This window comes from Pleurodeles waltl, chromosome 4_1 (genome assembly GCF_031143425.1).
Source record: "Pleurodeles waltl isolate 20211129_DDA chromosome 4_1, aPleWal1.hap1.20221129, whole genome shotgun sequence".
NCBI lineage: Eukaryota > Metazoa > Chordata > Amphibia > Caudata > Salamandridae > Pleurodeles > Pleurodeles waltl.
Window position 1 is genome coordinate 422,002,941 of NC_090442.1, and position 21,105 is coordinate 422,024,045.

Here is a 21,105-nt window from a genome sequence, read left to right on the forward strand (position 1 = left end):
GGCAAAAGGATAGATATTCATAATACTTAATGCCCAAGTTTATGGGGACCGCAGATGGTGGAGGAGAAGTTGCAAATCCAAAAAGCCACCATTCATTGGACCAGACCTCATGCGTAAGTTTGAAAAATATAACTTCTCTTTCATCTGAATTTCATTTTAAATGGCTCTGATTCACCCAGTCCGTGAAGCTAATTAGACATTTTAAATCTTTCTTGCATGGAAATAGAGATCTTACTGGGAGAGAGTCATTGGCATAGAAGGAAACACTATTACCAAAAGACCGCATCAGAGTTACCATTGGTGCTACATACATACTGAATAATGTTGGGCTTAATGGGGAATCCTCAGGGACCCCATACTTGAGTGTCTTTGTTTCTGAAGAAAATATAGACACTGTCACCAAATGCTCTGTGTCAGAGAAGAAAGATTGTAACCATCTGAAGGCCAACCCATGTATTCCTATATCCCAAGCCTTTGTAAAAGTATTGCCTGGCACACAGTATCAAATGCTTACGATAAGTCTAAAAGAATTAAGGTAGCGATCTTACCCTTGCCTAACACTATTTTAATGGATGCAGAAACTTCCAACAACATAGTTTCATTACTATGTTGTGGTTTGAAGTCCAACTAGAACGGATGTATGAGATCATATTGTTCAAGATACTCTAATAGCTGGATGTTAGTGAGTTTCTCCAGCATTTTAGAGGCTGGTGGGAGAAGGGAGATAGTCCTAAAATTGGAAAGAATTGTTGGATCTTGAGACAGTTTTTACAAAAGAGAAGAAAATGCCTGCTTAAAAATGCAAGCCACGCTGTACGTGTCAAGGGAGGAATTAAACGCAGTTTTGAAGACTGGATTAATAACATCATGCACTTTTACAAAGCTTGGGGACCCTGATTTACAACTGTGAATGACTTTCTCTGATTCCTCATAGGTGTCCAAAAGAGTGCTATTGTCTCTTGAACAGGATACTGACAGCAAGTCCCACTTTATGCCATAGTTAAGAGGATCAACACATTCTGCATGGATTTTTTCAATTTTTTTCTTTAAAAAACGGAGAGCTACTCACAAAGTGCGAGAGGGGCCAAACATCTATGTTACGTGATTTGGGTCACAGAAACATTTGGCATTCTTGGCTAAGCTGATTCTCAACGCAAAGAAATCTACTTGGGCTGACACAGTTAATTTGTGATAAGTTATGAGAGTAGTCTTTGTCCTACAAAGCATAGCCTCTATGTCATTTCCTTTCTAAACTTTTGCATTTCTTTTTTCATGCACAAGGACTGATGAAAACCTAGGAGCAGAGAAGAAACGTCTCGGCTATTGTGGTGTTTTAAAAGGAGCTAAATGATTCATTGCAGAGCTCAACCACCATTTGACTTGTTCCACACGCTCCTCCTTTTTACTTGAGTACATAAGTAGAGCTTATAAGTAAACCAACTAAAAGGGACAAGTGAGTAGTCAGACCAAGCCAGTGCCATTGGGGACCCAACAGTGACAGATTGTTGATTAGAACAAATATGGTCAGTGATATGATCAGCTGAGCGAGTAGGTAAAGTAACTAATTGTGAGAGATTTAAAAAAGAGAACATGTCAAGTAAGGCCTGAGCTAAAGATTAAAATTTCCTAACAGAGAAATTTGAATATTGCACACAGTTAAGTGCTAGTGGTCGATAAATCAGGACTCCAGAGAAAGAGGAGTGACAGGAGCTAGAAATCCAAAACCAAACCCTTTATCTTTCCAACTATTAGCTCAAAAGTAGAAACATGAAAAGAGCTGTGAAAAATAATTTCCAGCCTTCCCCCTTTCTGTCAAACTCTGTCCTGGTGTATAATAGAGTGTCCACGAGGAATCGTGAAACTTTAAATGCACACTCTCCTGGGCTTCATTAATGGGTGCACATTGATAAGACATGCTGTGGTGCAAAGTGGGTATTTTGTTTTATTGTTTTGGCTGTGACCCATTTTGCATTTGTAAAGAATAGAAGGACTTCCCCACCGCTATTACATTACTGTTACATACTTCCGGCAACTAGAACACGTTAGCGATCCCTGCAACGTCATATAATACTCATCAGCAAACCTAATCACCATGAGTTCTTGAGCTGCTTAAGATATTCTTGAGACTTTTTCCAAGTCTTTTATCTTTTGCGTTCCCTCTTGCAGCAAAGTCCAAGGACACGCAGCTGACTCTTCTCTGTGCTTTAGTGTCTCATTCTCTTTGTTTCCTGGCTCCCTTTTTATCTGTTGGTTGGAGGTGAAGTTTGAAGGGCCTGGTGAGAGGGTTTGTGTACCCAACCTCGTCTTCACTACTGCTGGGGCCATGGAGATGAACTTGGGATGGAACAGGCACTGTTGTATGAAATAAGTGGGGCATGCTGAGTCAGCTAGGGCAGACATCCCATCTGGATGCTGACAGGTGCTCAATTTCAGCAGTTGTGGCCTCTGGACCGACTCATCCCATTTTGTGGCCTTTGGCTGAATACAGCTTTCCACTACAGCTGCAACATGACTCCTCTTTCCAGTAATGGAAGCAGCAGTCTTTTATGCAGACTGTGGATTGTCAGGCAACACAATGGTTCTTGCAAAAGTCTTGGCACAGTTCACATTGGAAAGACTTAGAGAGACTGCTGGACACCCTCACGGAACGGGTCTCTGGTGGTATCTCTCCCTGCAGTCATCACCTTTCTGAAGCGAGCACGCCGGCCATCTCCTCCTGGACAGTCTGTTTTTCTGCAGGGTCAGGCAAATCCTTCCCTTTCTCACCAGACAGAGAAGCAGGCGTTGAGGAAGTTTTGGTAGACACCTGATCTGGTTGCACAGAAGCTCTTTGAATACTCTGCAGAACACTACCCTCATAGCTCAAGAAAACCTTAACTGGTGCAAAGTGGGTTGGTTACATACCACATTATACACATATTCCAGACAGGGGATGTGCATTCAATGCCTAAAGGCTTGATTTAGATTTTGGCGGACAGGTTACTCCGTCACACCAGTCATGGATCTCCTGCCCGCCGAAAAATAAATACAATAGGAAATAATGGGATTTATATTTCGACAGGTGGGGTATCTGTCATTTTTGTGACGGAGCAACCTGTCTGCTGAAATCTAAATCAGGCCCTAAGACTTCAGAACCAGTTTGGTTGGGTTCTCTTTCAAATGTAATTTTCTGCTACACACAGAGTCCATCTACTATACTTTAATGTTTAATGCATGCTATTGGTACTGCGTACAATTTAACCCAGTCCATGAAGTTGGTACCAAAGCTCATCCTTCTGAGCACTGCCAACAGGATGCACTCCTCTGCCTAGTCAAATGCCTTTTCCACATCAAGCAGCAAAAACACTGTTGGCAAAGTAATCAGTCACAGGGTTAAGTGCAGTCTTCTGATGTTATGCTTGGCTGTCTTGCCAGGCATGGACCCAGAATAATCTGGGTGTGCTAGCGTGGCAATGCAGGTGTAGAGTCTAGTAGCCAGCATGTTAGCTAAGATTTTAGTTTCAATATTCAGAAGTGAGATTGACCTATAAGAGACACAGCTCTCCAGTGGTTTCCAGGTCTTTAAATCAGTGTTATTGTCACCATCTGTAGATCTAGGGAAGCCCCCTCTTGTTCCTTGCCTCAGTATAGCTTGCTAGTAGAGGGTCAGTAATAGCACCACAATTCTGCAGAATTGTCTCCAGAATCTTCCCATTCTGTAACTGGGATATTGCTTCTCCTACCTCTTCTGCTTCAAGGGCCCAGATCAATGCAAGTGTATTGGTTACACTCAGAGTTGATACTGGAATTGGAAGGTCTGCCACAAAGCTCTAAAAGTTTACTGAGTTGGGAGCTCTGGATAATATGCAGTAAAGACGATTGCTTTAGCTCGTCTCCAGTCACTCTTGTATTCCTTTTTTAACTATATTGTCTTCAACCTATGTTGACTCCTCCTACTTGTCAAGCCAGGCAAACAGTTTGGTCACCTTATTGCTGACCTCATATATGTAGCTTAGTTTAGAGAAGTACATCTTTAGAATCATGTTTTCTGACAGTGCCTTATATCCTTCCCATTTGGCCATCACGCATCTCAGGACCAGATTTACTCTACCTCAAACCTAAGTTCATATCCCACCAGCTCTTTGATCTTCGGTTCCCAGGCCCTTTTAAGGTCATAACTGATGAGATAGCCTGCCCTCGAAGTACCGTTTGGTACACTTTACACAACATCCCTTGGAAATCAACTGCCCCGCATATTCTTTATGGACACACTTTTAGTGGCTTTATCCAAGTTAAAGAAGTTCTTCCCTCAAAAGATTGAGGAGTTTTTACCCAAAGTATCAGTGCAGGTTGAAAACAGATTATACTAAACAGGAGATATTCATTTAGGAGGAGTCATTTACCATATTTGTCCTGAGGAAAGTCGTATACATGATTTAGGACCACCGAAATGAATTGACGAAATACACAAACATAACCCACATTGCATGGACAATTTCAATTTGTCACTGAACCTACTCAGTAAGACCCAGCAACACACTAAGTGGGAGTGTATCTTCTAAATTGATTGGAGATTTTTTAAACTTCTCCCCATTTGATTAATGTTGTTTTGTATATTTGTATTTTATGTTATCTTTGTCAATTTGGAACACTGACTGTTATAAAAAATGTTATTGGATGTTTTTAATGAATATTTCATTAAATGACCTATGTGTTCCGGTGGTATCAAGTCAGTTTGAGTGTGGAGACTGAATGTGAGTGGATCAATAGTGCAAGCAATTTATCAAGGAGAATGCTTCATATTGTTTGGCAGTTCACAGCCACACCTACCGGTATAATTACCCATGTAAATGTACTGTTACAGCATTTTGATAGTTGATATTTTGACCTCAATGTTTTTGAAGCACAATATTTAAAACTCTATATTTTAGTAGTATATCTCATGGGGAAGAGGCATTTGTTGCAGACCCGAGATTTAAATACCGAAAATCAACTGCCCTTAGGACCCTGGGGGCCTGATGATCAGTGCCCAGGAGAGGTACTTTATTGCATCTGATAAAATCAGATATCCAGATTCTTGAATTTATTGCCTGTGATAGAAAACTATCTATTCTGAGTTCATTTCTCAGTAATGAGAAATAACATGCAGATTTTGGTGCATGCACAAACAATTGCATGTCCCAGTAATCACCCCACATGTTTACCCTCCTAAATTTCTACAGGTTTGCCATGCCGAAATGTAATGGGGGGAGAACTTTGTTACATTTGGTAATTAGCGGATGTGATAAACCACATGTGAGTGCGCAGTGGTCACAATTTAAAAATACTTTTGTAAAAAGGTGCTCGGTTGCTAAGCTGTATTTATCTCCTTTGTAGGTTTTGCTTTCACAGAGTTTGCACTGTGCTTGCAAAATTGCTTGTAAAGAATAAATAAATAAAACTGGCTTAGAGCCTACCCATTACTTACTATTTGTTGGCTTCCACACCACTCTTGATTCCTTGTTTCTGATTTGGCAGCACTTTCTGCTTCCTCTTCTGTGTCAAGTGTTTGTCCATTCAGTGGAGCATAGACCAAGTAGAGCTTCCGGTCTGCAGCCAGAATTCTTCCACTAGCCACGCAATTCCAGAGGCACTTTTTTTTACTTTCTTTCTAGCACCCTATATGAGTGCATATGTTGGTAGTCAGTCTCCCCTCTGCGCATAGGCCCCGTACTCTTGCTGCCTCATAACCTTGCTACCCCTTTGCCCTCCCCTTGCTGCCCGCATCATTCATTGCTCCACTATGGCTGTCTCAGCTTTTAAGTCTTGGCTCCTCAGGACACCTGCATATGAATCACAGCATCCTAAAGATGCAGTGCTAATAGATGTACTAAAATGAAGCCTCACCCCCTTTCTCCCAGGCTGACTGCAGTACATGGCTGTGCAGATGGTCACAATCCACCCTTCTCAACAAACGTCGCACTCATGGCTTTGCATGCACTAACTGTATAGGACTTAGTATGTGCAGTGTCCGCACATGCAAGGCGTGCCCTAAGAAGACAATGGAAAATCAGGTGAGTAGTTTATTCAGACACCTCGCTTTATACTGAATTCTTGTAGGTGTGATATATGCATTATAAATACAACATGCCCTGAGTACAAACAAAAACACAGGAACTAAAACTCTCTGTCTCAGCTTTACACCATTTTCCTCCCTCTTACAAAGTAGAACTAAGTCACCCAAGTTACATGTGAACGTCACACAGTGACGCTACAAAGCAAGAGATGCCACTTTTATGCAATTAGAAGAGACGTGCGAGTATGTGCAAACATGACTCACCAGAGAGCACCCAATTCTTCCAAAAGGAGATTCAAGTTTCTTCTCTTGCGTATGACCCAAAAGGCCGATATAAACAAGCATTGGAAAAGCCAATAGGTTTTGCGTGATCTATTGGCTTTGTCAGTGTTTTTTAGACATATTGCACAGCAACCCGCACTGCTGTGCAATATGGCAGAAACTAAAGAAAATAATGCCCGCAACAGTTCTTTTCTTCGTTTATTTTAAGCCATGTTGTGCAGCAGTCCGGGCCGCTATGCAACGTCTAAAAACATTGACAAAGCCAATAGATCATTCGTAGGTGAAACTTATTGGCTTTGCCAAAGCTTGTTTAGGGGTGAGGCCTTTGCTCCACACAAGTGGCAGAATATTTCAACATGGAGTAGCTCATAGTAGGGAGTAGTAAAAAGAGTTGATACTAAGGGGGTCATTCCGACCCCGGCGGTAACCGCCAAAAGACCGTACCGCGGTCAAATGACCGCGGCGGTCATTCTGACTTTCCCGCTGGGCCGGCGGGCGACCGCCAGAAGGCCGCCCGCAGGCCCAGCGGGAAAGCCCCTTCAACAATGAAGCCGGCTCCGAATGGAGCCGGCGGAGTTGAAGGGGTGCGACGGGTGCAGTGGCACCCGTCGCGATTTTCAGTGTCTGCACAGCAGACACTGAAAATCTTTATGAGGCCCTGTTAGGGGGCCCCTACACTGCCCATGCCAGTGGCATGGGCAGTGCAGGGGCCCCCAGGGGCCCCACGACACCCGTTCCTGCCATCCTGTTCCTGGCGGTAAGAACCGCCAGGAACAGGATGGCGGGAAGGGGGTCGGAATCCCCATGGCGGCGCTGCAAGCAGCGCCGCCATGGAGGATTCCTTTGGCCAGGGGAAAACTGGCAGGAAACCGTCGGTTTCCCTTTTCTGACCGCGGCTTTACCGCCGCGGTCAGAATTGGCCAGGAAGCACCGCCAGCCTGTTGGCGGTGCTTCCGCGGTCGTTGGCCCTGGCGGTCGATGACCGCCAGGGTCAGAATGACCCCCTAAATGTTCTGAATAGACTGGTACATTCTTATTAATTTGATCAATTTCTGGTGTAGATTAGCACAATCAGAGATATGTGATGCGGTACTGCTGGTTTTAGGAGTCAGCCGAACGACCAGAAAAGGCTTAGCATGAACCCTTTAGAAAACATTTTAAAAAAAACATGCCTTCAGAAAGTTTTATGATTTCCAAAGAACTGGTGCAAACGTTTATTTCAACTTTCAAACTATTTTGGTAAAAAAGGACAAGAGATGCAGGAAGAGTAAGATGATGTACGACATAATTTGAAACGTGACTAAACAATGTGTAATAAAAATATTTCATATAAGCTTTTAAAATATATATTTATATATTTATAGAAAGATTCAGATAAACTGCAAACGTATTGCAATGCCCTTTCTATATGTGTTCATTCGTGATAGTATTCCGCATAAAATTCAGTGAATGGTAAACGCAATATTGCAAGCTGATTACCAAGCCATAGTGGCATTTCTCCTAAGTACTTCCATTTTTGTAAGTCCAGGTAATGATGTCCACCTGTATCTCGGTTTTGAAAGGAGAGGATGCCCAGCACCCTTGGTCCCATCGCTGTGTCAGCCATGCAGTGATTGATTACAAGACGAGGTCAGTGGCTGCACCTCTGCCCTCAGCAGTCATTCCGGATTACACTTTCGTGTATTTAGAGCGAGGGTTTCCTTGATATAGAGAGTTCAGATGGGGTATTTGGCTGGCCGTGGATGCCAGCTTCTCGCTCAGCTTTTTGTTCATCTGTTCCATGAGCCTGTTGTTCTTCCTGGCCTGACGCAAGGACCTCTTGACCTTTTTGACCCGGTCTCTTAGCTGCTTGTGACGTTTTTCCAATGTGGCCAGCTTTTGCTGCAGTTTCTTCACCCTATCTTCTTCTTCAAATAGCGCCTTTTGCATGGATGAGCACATGAGCTGGAGACAACAAACCAGAATACAGTTAGAAAACAAAAAAAGTTTATTTTTTTTCATTTTTGATTAAGACCTCCACTGAGATCAACAATTAATATAATACACTACATAAAACATATCTTAATAGCGACTTCTATAAAGAATAACGCATCCTAATTAGTTATATTAAATGTAAAATATAAAGACATAGGCCCTCATTCTGACCTTGGCGGTCTTTTCGCAAGACCGCCGAGTTACCGCCGCGGTGAAGTCCGCCGACCGCGGCGGTATGCCGCTGTGCGCATTCTGACCGCTGGGAGCGTTCCGCCGGAAAACCGCCAGCAGCCACACTGGCGGTCGGCGGGAAAGTGGAGACTGGTCAACCTCCACCGCCACGCCAGCAGAACACCGCCCACAGAATTACGACCCACATTTCTGTGTGGCGGTCTTCTGTTGGCGGTCTTCTGTTGGCGGTCACCTCCCCATGGCTCCCGTCGCCTCCCGGAGGACCAACGCACAAGGTAAGTTGACCGTCCGTGAGGGGAGGGGGTGGGGGGGTGTTGTGTGATGTGGGCGTGCATGGGGGTGTGCGTGTGAGTGTGTAGAGGGGGTGTGTGAGTGCGTGTATGCGGGCGGGGGGTGCTGCTGTGTCTATGGGTAATGTGTGCTGTTCGGCAGGTGCGCATGTCTGCATGTATGTGTGCGGGTATGTGTCCCCGTTGTGTATGTGTGTGTAGGGGGTGTGTATATGTGCATGTTGGGGGGGTGTGCATGTCGGGGTGCATGTATGTGCATGTCGGGGTGGGGGTGGGGAGGGGGTTCGTACCACCTCTGGGGGGTGGCAGGGGGGTGGAGGGTGTGGGGGGAGGACTCGGGTGGGTAGTGGGGGGTGGGGGAGACCCCTATCAGTGCCAGGGAAGGAATTCCCTGGCCCCGATAGTGCTTACCGCCATGGTTCGCACGGCGGTTCCCGCCCGCAAGAAACCGCGGCGGTAGGCAGGGTCATAATACCCTTGGCGGTCTTGGGACGACCGCCGGGCCGGAGTGCGCAAACTCCAGCCCCGCGGTCATGACCGCCGTGGCGGTCGGAGTGGAGAAGTGGCGGTCGGTCGCGGCGGGGACCGCCGCGGTCAGAATGCCATTTTTAATACCGCCGGTCTGTTCGCGGTCCGACCGCCGTCTCTCCGCCGACCGCCAGGGTCAGAATGAGGGCCATAATGTAGCGAATGTGCGGCTTTGCAATCAACGGACAAATGAAAAAAACATGAGTTAAATCATGGATCCCACCTTTACACAGGTTTTTGATTAGGACAGTGTTTTTTTAATAAGCGTTCGCACGCAAAACGTCTGAGTGCTAAAATAACTCGCCTAGCTCAATGATCAAGTGAAAGTGAAAGGTACTGTTAAAGAAGCAAACTCAATAGGATTTGGTAAAGAAGAAAATAACATTAATGATTTATAGTGGTTGCTATCCTCCATAAAACTAAGGGTTCATTATGACTTCGGCACACAGTTCACAACATCCGCAGAAGCCCCAACGGGCAGGTTGCCGCCAGTTTGGCCACCTCCCTGGAGGTCCCATTACGAGTTTCCCGCTGGGTCAGCGGGTGGAAACAGAGTTTCTGTCCGCTGACCCAGCGGGAAGCAGCCTACAGCGTTGTCTCCAGCACGTAATTGAGCCGGCGGCAGTGCTGTAGTACGTAGTGTGCACCAGTCCCCCTGGTGCTCCCTGCACCCCGTCTCCACCAGACGTTTCATGGCAGTGCTACTGCCATGAAACCGCTGGCGAAGAGGAGAGTCGTAATCCCCAGGACTGCGCTGCTTGCAGCGCTGCCCTTGTGGGTTAGGACCACCAGCACCACCAGTCCGACCTGTGGTGGAAGAGGGGAAGCAGCGTGAACAACGACAGCTGCACAACGACGGGCGCTGTCCACAAAAGCAGAACAACACTTTCCTGAACAATTAACTCGTTTTCCTCTGCCTTAGCCGAGCATGTCTGAACAACGAACATGCGTGGTTAAGGCAGAGGAAACAGACTCGGGATCGGAGAGGACGTGATCAGGTAAGTTGGGCTGGTGTAGGGTTGGTGGGTAGTTTTAGGGGCGGAGTAGGGGTAGTTTTAGTTTTTAAGGGCGGGTGGTGGGTCGGGGTACTTTTAGGTTTTAGGGATGGGGTGGGAATTGGGGAAGTTTAGGTTTTGGGGCAGGTGGGGTGTCGAGGTAGTTTTAGGTTTTGGGGACAGGGTTGGGTGTCACAGTAGTTTTAGGGGCGGGTGGGGTTTGGGATAATTTTAGGTTTTTAGTGCGGTTGTGGGGGGTTGGGGTAGTTTTAGTTTTTAGGGGCGGGAGTAGGGGTAGTTTTAGGGGAGGGCGGTGGGGTCGCGGTAGTTTTAGGGGCTAGGTGGGAGGTCAGGGGGGGTTGCATGCTGGAACCACGCATGTCATTCCACGCATGCCTTTACCAGGAATGCCTTTACAACGAAAAATTGTTATTAAGGCATTCGTGGAAAAGGCATTAGTGGTAACAATGCAGTTGTTCTTCCGACTGCATTGTTCAGACATGCGTGGTTCCAGGATGCGTTGTTCGGACGTATATTTGTGGAAGAGTGGTGGTGCTGACCACCACCACGACCCTGGCAGACAGTAAACCACCAGGGTCATAATGACCCCCGAAATCTTTAGTTAGTGTTTTTAAGAAATGCCTAGGAGACCAATTATAGAGATATTCTAACTTACAGTTTAATTTTTCCAAGACAGACCTGAGATTTCTAATAAATGTAAAATTTGTACTAGAATTTACATAATACTCTTGTTTTAACAAATCTCTGAATGTACTTTCCAAAGCATGTAATAAACTGCATGCTCAACTGTAATGCTAGCAATGGCAAATGTGACAGAACTAATTAACGCTAGTTCTAGAAATAAACCCTGGACTGGAATTGCTTGACTAACAGTTTTGATTTTTGGCAGGGCCTTTCCTTCGTACAGGTGTAGGTAGGACCATTTCTCAATAGAGATATGCTGTAATGAGTTAACTAGCATGGGAGAAAACTTAACTTAAAAATTTCCAATAAACAATGTAAATGTCTCTTGGCTGATGCTATATAGAATTCATTTAAAACACCAACATGTGCTAGAGCCTTACTACCTAAATGAGAAAGATGGAGTTTGCTATCCGAATTTTGGGAAAACACCCTTCCAAGGTCAGTCTAGGTTTGTACTATTTTAACCTTGCTTCCTCTGACACTCTAGGAATAGGGACAGCATGATTTTGTTCCCTTAAAAACAAAAACTTTAGTTTTAGAAATATTATTATTTAAAAAATTCTGTCTAACCTAGCTTTCCAAGGTACTCAAATTTCGTTGCAAACCAATTGGGGTTAAAGCAAATGAAACCACATTGTTAGATTGCATCATTAAGTAAAGGCCAAAGGTGATGCAGTGTGGTGAAAAGTTTCTTATGTATGAGAATTGGGCTGGTAGTTCTTATAAATAGATAGACAACAGAAGAGGAGCTAGGAGACATACTTTTTAAAATTAATTCCTGTTAGACCTGGCATCCTTGGCGTGGTCTCCCCTGTCTTTTTTTTGCCTCTGCTTCCCATGTTTGGACTGTGTGATGACTCTGTTTTTGCTATTTGTGGTACTCTGGGCACTTTACCACTGCTGACCAGTGCTAAAGTGCACGTACTCCTGAGTAAATTAGCTGTGTAATTGACTTTTCCATGATTGGCATATTTGATTTACTAGTAAGTCCCTGGTAAAGTGCACTAGAGGTGCCTAGGGCTTGTAAATCAAATGCTACTAGTGGGCCCGCAGCACTGGTTATGCCACACACATTAGTAGCCCTGTAAACATGGCTCAGACCTGCCACTGCAATGTCTGCGTGTGACGTTTTAAATTGCCAATTCGACCTGGCAAGTGTACCCACTTGCTAGGCCTAAACCTTCCCTTTTTATACATGTAAGGCACCCCTAAGGAAGGCCCTAGGTAGCCACATGGGCAGGGTGCAGTATTTATTAAAGGTGGGACATGCACTGATGTGTTTTACATGGCTTAACAGTGAAATACTGCCAACTTGGGTTTTCACTGTTGCAGGACCTATCTTTCTCAAAAGTTAACATGGGGGCTGCCTTTATCCTTAAATTGTAGTTTCCCTTTGAGATCAGATAGAAATATGGAGTTTGGGGTCTCTGAACTTACAATTTAAAAATACATCTGTTAGTGAAGTCGGATTTTAGATTGTTAGTTTGAAAATGCCACTTTTAGAAAGTAGGCATTTTCTTGCTTTAACTATTACAAGACTCTGCCTTTTGTGGATTCCCTGTCTGGGTCAGACTGACAGTTGGGCTTTTGTGAATTCCCTCTACACAGTGACACAAAGGGAGCTGGGGTCTAGCCTGCATATCCTGATGAGCCAGCTGAGCTGGAGTGGAGGGAAGCGTGGTCACTTACACCTGAATTGGCTGTGCCTGCCCTCACACAATGCAGTCTCCAACCCCCTGGTGTGTCTGGGGCCTGGAGTAGGCAAGGCAGGATCTTGTAAACAACAGAGACTTTCCTTTGAAGTTTGCCTACTTCAAAGGTAGAAAGGGGTATATGTATTGGACGCAAAACCCCAGACTTTAGTTCACTTATGGAACCAAGAGGAACCTCTGCAAAAGAGAAGAGCTGAAGCGCTGAGGAGAAGTGCTGCCCCTGTCTGTGACTTTACTTTGGTGGGCTATCCTGCAGTTGCTGTTTCTGCCTGTAAAAGCTGACAAAGAATTAACTTTGTTGTGCATTCCTGCTTTTTTTTTTTTTTTCAAATATATTTTTATTAACTGTTCACTGTTTTACATATGTAGGTCTATTTGTGGCAACATCTTGTTCTTATTATACATATCAACCATGCAGTCCGTGCCCCTGTTATGCTTTACAGATATTGTGTTACACAATCTCTTGTTCATTTTAATGACCATATAGTATTCATTAATCACTGTTTCCAGCACATTAACTGTTCAGCTTTTTGGGGGTTATTTCTTTCCGTGTCCCCTGTTACCATTTTGTATTTTGTGACCTTATAACAGACTTAACTCAACTTTAAACTATGTATAAACTTATTGGCTTGTGTGGGTGGGCCTGTGCAGCTATTAAAGGGAGGTTCTGCCGGGGCGTGTCTAATTCTGCGGGAATGGCCAGCCATCTATTCCCCCCCCTTCCAGCAGCTATTTAGTTATTGTGTACAGCCCTATTTTACCCTATGTCATTGCGTGTAGCCTGGTGAGGAGCCTGACATTTCCCCAGTTCTGGTTTCGGGGACATTCCCCAGCGGTCACGCCTATCGAGCATATTAGCCAACTCACCCTATCCCCTCGGGGCTATCGGTCTCTTCATTAGGTGGTCCCAGTTTGTCACTAGGTTCTCCCATTCCGGAGCAATGGGGGTCTGGCGAACTCCCCTGGCCTCCTCGGCTTTAAGGACCTGCAGTTCAGCCCTGGACCATCTCGTGACATCGCCTTTCCATTCAGACAGCGAGGGGTGGCTGGGAGACTTCCAGCCCTTCGTAATCAGTCTTTTATAGAGGGCCAGAGTAAGGTCCAAGAAACGACCCCTGACTTTCCCCCACAGGGCACCGGCCCTGAGGCCCAGCAAGCACATAGTAGGGGTTGGCTGTAGCTCCGCCTCAAACAGCCCTGACAGGACCGCCATCATTGCACTCCAACCAGTCTGAAGCACCGTACATCCCCATATCATGTGATCAAAGTCAGCCTCCCCGTCCCCACATCTGGGGCATGTCCTAGGAGTCCCATATATTTGCTGGGGCAGTCGGTAAAGAGTGAGGTATGTTCTGTGTAGGTAGTTGTATTGGATGTATCTTAGTCTCGTGTTGCGTGAGATCGTCCGGGGATAAGCTAGTGCTCTGGTCCACTCTGTCTCAGACAGGTCCCGCCCAACTGTCCTCACCCATTTTTCTCTTAGTGAATGCAGAGGGTCAATCGCAGCCTCAATTTGGGCCCGGTATATTTTAGCAACCAAATGAGGTTCCTCTCCTGTTGTCAACAGGAGGTGCAATACCCCGTGGACAGCGGGTTCCGCATTAATCGTGTCCCAATGGTCCTTCAGGGTATGCACCAACTTCCTAAAGAGCAAAAATTGTCCCGGAGGTACCCCGCCCTCGGATATATGTCAGTGAAGCTCCTCATCACTCCTTCCTTGAGTAGCCCCCCAACTGTCACCACTCCTGCTCTCGTCCATGGTCCCAGTCCTAGCCCCCCCTGTTCCCTTACTCCCTGGTCCAGGGCGAGGACCGCTAGCGGCAGAGCCGGGGAGTATGGTGGGCCACTCCGACCCTTTTTGTGCACCGTTTCCAACATTTCATTGCAACACTACACATTATGTTGTCCCCTAAGGGGGCAATCTTCCTGCTTGCCATACGTGCTACGATCTGAGCTGTATCTAATTCACCGTGTGCGGTACACAAATCCAGATGTCCCCTGCCCGCCAGCCAGCCAGCCAGCCACCCATTGTAACTGGGATGCCAGATAAAATGCCTCGAAGTCAGTGGCACCCAGTCCTCCCATATGGGTCGGTCTACAAATGGTCGACAGCGCCGTTCGTCTACGACCATCATCCCATACCAACTCCCTGAGCAGAGCATTCAACTCGTGAAACCATGCAGAGGGGACCCGTAGTTGTAAGTTAGCGAAGTAGTAGAGGAGGCGGGGAAGCATAATCATTTTAGAGAGCGCCACTCTGGCCATTATGGTTAGCTTCAGTGAACGCCAGAACCTAACCGAGGACCGCAGGGATCTGAGTGTCCTGCCAAGATTACCATCCCGGAGGTCGCTCAGTTCGTGAAATATTTGTATGCCCAGGTATTTAAAAGTCTGCGGGCCCAATTTACATCCGCTGGGCATGCATCAGGGCGTACGCTGCCTGGCAGTACGGGGAACACAAATGTTTTCCTTCGATTAAGGTGAAGTCCAGACAACCCCCCGAAGTCCTTCGGGATCCCCAACGCCCACGTGAGTCCGCTTGTCCCGTCCCTCAGGTAAATAAGTATGTCATTGGCATACAGGGACACAATATACTCAGCCGGACCCCAATCAATTCCCTTACCCACGCCTTCCCGTCGCAGCTGCGACGCTAGGGGCTCAATTGCCAGGGCAAATAATAGTGGGGACAGGGGGCACCCCTGCCTGGTTCCTCGGTGTACTGGGTATGCACTGGATATCGTTTTTCCCGTCTTCACTCTTGCTAGCGGGGATGAGTACAACAGGTCCACCCATTTCACCCAACCCTCCCCGAGTCCCATTTTTAACATCACGGCCCTTAGATAGTCCCATCTGATTGAGTCGAAGGCCTTCTCGAAATCTACCGCTAGCAAGACCCCCGCTGGCGGTTTCAATTCTTTGGGCATGTGCAAAACGGTAAAAACCCGCCTTAGATTCAGGGAGGTGCTGTGGCCAGGAACAAAGCCGTTCTGGTCTGCGTGCGCGAGCTTGGTCAAAAGGGGGAGCAGCCGGCTAGCCATGATCTTGTTAGCATCGATAAAGGCCGAAAGTCCGTCACTGATGCCTCCCTGACATTTGTCTTGGGGAGTGGCACCACTAAGGCCTCCCGCAGCGTGCGCGGCAGCTCCCCACAGTACAATGCCTCCGCATACATCTCCATCAGCTGGGGAACCAGCAGGGACTTATATTTTTTGTAAAAATCCATGGGGAGACCGTCTGTACCAGGGGTCCTCCCAGGGGCTAACTGTGCAATGGCCTCGTTTACCTCCTCCACTGTCACTGGTCCCCCCAGGCTATCTCTCTCCTCTGTGTTCAGTGTTGGCAGTGGGATTTGCTGCAGGTACTTGTCAAAGGTCTCCGTCCCCAGGTCGCTAGGTTTCCCATATAATTACGTATAATATTCCCTGAATGCGTCATTTATGGGACCTGGTCTGAGTCTGCGGAGTCCCCCCCATCCAGTACGCATTATCCCCCCCATCCAGAGGAGCATTATCGTAAGCTCCTCTCCGTGTCTTCACGCCCTATTCTCCGTAGGCCGCTCCTCAGCCCCTAGGCAGTCCCGAACAGGTTCCCGACACCCCACCGGACCCTTCTGTTTTTGGGCTGCAGTGCTGGGGGCTCCACGTTGTCGATTTATGGCTAACTGCTAGTCTCTTCAGCTCTTCCATGCACTGCGTGTCCAGGGCTATGCTCCTCCGTCCGGGCCCTTTAGTGCGTCGTAGGCCCAGCCCGGTCACCCTTCCTCTTGGCGCCGATACCGTCTCCTTCTTGTTCCTCTTGTGGCATCAGAATCACGTCCAGGCGCACTCAGCCACCCCTCAGATCCTATTCTCTTCAGGTACTCCGTCCACCATACTGCTCACTCAGGGGTCGTTGGTGCTCCAGGGTACCCGGGGGGCTCCGTGATTTTCATCTGCCGGGCAAACTGCCCCTTGCTCCCCCACCGGGGCATGTCCCCTCGCTCATCAGCTCCGCTGGGTGTTCCTTTCCTTCGCTGGCTTAGTCTTGCCAGGGGGTCGGCCTCACTCTGTCTCTAGACCGGCTCCCGGGGACCCAGTTCAGTGTGTTCTCGGGCTGCCCCAGGCCGGGCCTCACCTCCATCGGCCACACCGGCCCACCACGATCTCCTCGGGCCCACAGGCGCCCACCGGGGTCCACAATCTATTGGCCTTGCCGCCGCTCTGGTCGCCGTCAAGGCCCAGTCCTCTTCCACCCGTCAAACGGCCTCGCTATAGGTCCAGGGGCTGTGCCGCCACCTCAGTATTATAGTGCTCCGCCATGATCGCGGGCCAGCCCCAACACTATCAGGGGCCGCGCCCGTGTCCAGGAGCAGTGCTGCTCCGCCGCCCGATGGTGCGCACCTTCACCTGGGCCCCCAGGCCCCCGCCGGCACCTCCGCTGCAGCGGGGAGACTCGTCCGGAGTCCCCCGCTGTTCTCGGGCCGTCCACCTCCGAACCGCGTCGGCCCGCGGCTCGACGCGAGGCCGCGGCTTCAGCCGCGAGAACGGGCCGCCGGCCTTCTCCCTCGTGGCCGGGCTAGGTCCGCTCGCCAGCACCCTCCGGGGCCGCCACGGGGGCCCGGTCACGCCCGGTACCGGCCCCCAGTTCAGCACCTCTGCGCAGACCCCGATCGGCCCGGAGACGGCGCGCTTCTACTCGATTTCCAGCCGGCCCCTCCGGAGCGAGGAAATCAGGCGTGCGCCATCTCTGGATCCTTGGCCGTGCATTTCTGCTTGAAGAAGAATCTCCAAGGGCTCGAACTGTGCTTGCATCCTGTTTTGAAGACTCAGGGCCATCAAAGACTTCCTCTTCCATCACCTGGACTCTGCTGAGACTCATGACCTGCCAAGTGGTGCCCTATCTAGTCCCTGGGCCCTTGAAAGGTGAAGTTGGCAGAACAAGAACTGAAATCCACGCACAGAATGCTGTGCGGGGAAATTCTCGATGCACCATCTGCAACGCAGCTGCTAAATGACATGCCACCCGCTTTGTGGCTAAAATCGACGCTCCACCTGCATCGTGGCTGGGAGATCAACGCATCACGGCTTGAGAAACGATGCAACACCCACGTGCGGCTGCTGATAATGATGCAAACCCCACACAGCACGGTTTTCAAACACCGTGCGACCGAATTTCTCACGCATCATCCCTGGATGTCAAAGTCATCATGAATCGACGCAGACCCGAGGCACCCCATGCCGGAAATCAATGCATCGCTCTCTTGAGAGGGAGAAAAATGACGCATGGCCGACCCGACCAGAGAAGGAAACGAGGCACAGCCTCACTTGCGAGTTAAATCCAGCCATCGCTGACTTTTCCAATGCACGCTTGCCCTTGCAGCTTTATTTTTTACACAAATCAGGTACTTTGTGTAAAATCAACGTTTCCATTGTTTTCTATGGAGTAAGACTCTTATTCTTTTGCAAATTCATATCTTGACTTGTGTATGCTGGATTTAGACAAATATTACCTATTTTTCTAAACTGATGTGGTGTCCATTTTGTAGTATATTCACTGTATTACTGTGTGTATTGGTACAAATACTTTACACATTGCTTCTGAGATAAGCCTGGCTGCTTGTGCCAAGCTACCAAGGGGGTAAGCAGGGCTTATCTAAGTGTGTATCTCCATTGCCCTTGCTAGAGTCAGGGTCCCTGCTTGGACAGAGTGAAACTGACTGCCGACCAGAGACCCCATATCTAACCATTCCCAGTACAGATTTTAGAAGTGAGCTCTTTCTTCCTCTCCTTCCGCACTCTGCACCATGTCAAGGAGTGAAGTGCTATTATCACTCTCTGCAGTTTCAGTGGAAATCCCAGCCCCAGTAGTTTTTCTAGAGAGTAGTCCTGCCTATCTTATTAAAGGCTGTGGATAAGTCTATAAATGTAGCATACAAAATTTGTGATTTTCCTATTACGTATTTATAGATTAATGTTTGAACAGTCGTAATATTGTCAGTAACAGCATGGTTAAGATTAAATCCTGCTTGTGCCCACGGTATAACCCCTCTGGCAAAAACTCAACTCTGCAGTTGCTTTAAGATGCAACCTGCCAACACCAGTTGCATCAAGCACAGTAATCTGACGGAAATGACCAGGTAGGGATTGTGAGCCTTTCTTATGAAGGGGAGTTATGACACTGCCCTTACATGAATTTGGAATGTGACCAGTTAAAAACAGTATGTAAAAAGAGGAGTTACATTTCTTTTTATCACTCTTACTAGAATTCCATCTGGCACATAACTGAAGAAATTCTTGCTTTTCTTAGTTTGGCAATCACCGTATTCTGTCTGGGAGAAAATACCTCTCATGGGCTGAGAAACAGGTCAGTTACATTCAGTAGGTGCATTTTCTCTATAAAGATGTGAGTTGTAATTTGTTCTGACTGAACTGGGGATAGAAACTCTAGATGTGTGTTTTTTGGTACCACTTTGGGCAGACTTGAATTCTTGGTTGCAGCTGCCTACTGTGAATCAATCCAATTTTTGCAATCTATTCTCCCTTTTATGGTGATAGAGATGACATTTTACTAATACATTAGTGGTGTAGAAGTTAGCATATAGCAATTTACATTCCTTCAATTTACCAGAGTAACAGAGAGATTTACATGGAAAGGTAAATTGTGCACATTTAAATTATGGTGGGCAATGTGGCTGCCATTCATATTTTGACATCACGTTTAACATGAAGGCATTGTGCACTGATATTTGAGTGTGTTATTAATTAGAATTACCATGAAACTATTATGTTAAAAAAGAAACAGTAGAAATTAAGGATATTAAGAGTATTAAATGAATATGAATGACTCATACTTATATTGATTAAAATGGATTTTATTAACATGAGTTACATGTATGCAGAAATAAATGTATGTTTAAACTGTTCTAACATGTCGTAAATAATGTTTGCAATGAAATATTTTGCTTTGCATATTTGATTTGAATTGTAAGGAGAGCTATGGGATTTATGTTGATTAATTGTATTTATGTGCATTTTGTTTTTTTTTAGCTTGACCAGGCCTGAAAGTTTCAATCTTGCAGCAGTAGAGGAAAATTACTTGCTTATTCTGTTCCCTCTGACCTGAATTATGCTGATATAATGTTGAATGTCCCATTATATTGAAGGCAAAGAACATGTTTTATTGTTAATTATGTAACAATATTTGTTCTAGCTGTCGAACAAGAAAGGAAACTTTTATAAATTGCATGTGAGAATTGTTTAGTTCATTCTGTGTGTTGTGAGAGAGAATTCTAAAGTAAAAAAGAACTAAAAAATGTAATATTTTGGTGGAACTGTATGAAATCATAGCAATGACAAGGCACTTTTGCTGAGAAAATCCAGAATAGTCGCAAACTTGATGGCACCATTGTCAACCATTATATGTTGGATCTTCCGCGTAAGATGGACCCATCTGGAGGACCAATCACAAGCCTGTGGACATTTCTAGTTAGAGAGAGACTTTTGGAAGTTTTGTGCTTATTCTGTCATTATCTGTCAGTCAGTCTACCCCTGCCTCAAGTCTGCTGCTGTCACCTCCTATCTTCTTGATTCTTCTAATGAGTTTCCTGGTAGACTTAATTGCCACATTTGTTTATGCTGTTCTGTACTAATATGCTTAAGCAAATTCTGAACTGCTAATTTGCCCTTGCGTGCAGCCTGTGTTCTGCACTGTCCTGATGTTGCTGTTAACTGATGTTGGGAGAAGGTGAACACTCATCTGACAAATTATCTGCTGCCCCTTGAGGAGAAGTATAATTAAATGATGTTTCTTGTTTCTTTTTCAGCTTAGATAATTACACCAACATATTTTTATACAGAGTAAGCCTAGCTAGATGATTTTCCCAAAAGATTTTTGTCTCTTCTTTTGCTCACATGTGTTAGCCCGTTTCTACACATGCAAGTCCTAATTCATGTTAGACATAAGGATAGCCCAGCCTTAAAATTTGACTGTTATTGATCGTATTTTGATGATTTACTGATGTCACCATCATCTGCTTTGAAATCTGAAATTAATGTGCATATTAGGGTTTTGCTAATCTATATCATCCTTTTGAAGTGTTTACCAGTATTGATGTTTAGTAGGCTAAATCTCTTTGGCCGTTTTAGTCAGCCAATGGTTTTCATGTATGTTTATAACTTAGTTTTGCATACAATATATGTGACATTGATTTTGGGATTGAAATAAAGCTTTGAAACTTATTCAGTTTGGAGTTTTAATTAGTGTTTAAATTGTACATGGTGTATAGAATTGTTCATGGCCTCATGTCATTGATTTTTGATCGAATGAATCTTTACTACTACCCTCTTCACCAAGTCCAAAGATCTAGTCCAACTCTAGTGGTGGGAATATTTATGATGTCTCATCTGCGTGCTTGT

General features: G+C 46.2%; 1 protein-coding gene across 1 annotated transcript in view; it reads right to left on the bottom strand.

Annotated features, from left to right (window-relative positions):
• Positions 1 to 7,498: 7,498 nt before the first annotated feature.
• The window catches only part of CCDC3 (coiled-coil domain containing 3), a 218,465-nt gene continuing 204,858 nt past the window's right edge, over positions 7,499 to 21,105 (bottom strand). The window contains exon 3 of the mRNA XM_069228670.1: positions 7,499 to 8,260. Coding sequence (XP_069084771.1) covers positions 7,985 to 8,260 — 276 coding nt within the window. The 3' untranslated portion in view covers positions 7,499 to 7,984. The remainder of the gene's footprint in view (positions 8,261 to 21,105) is intronic.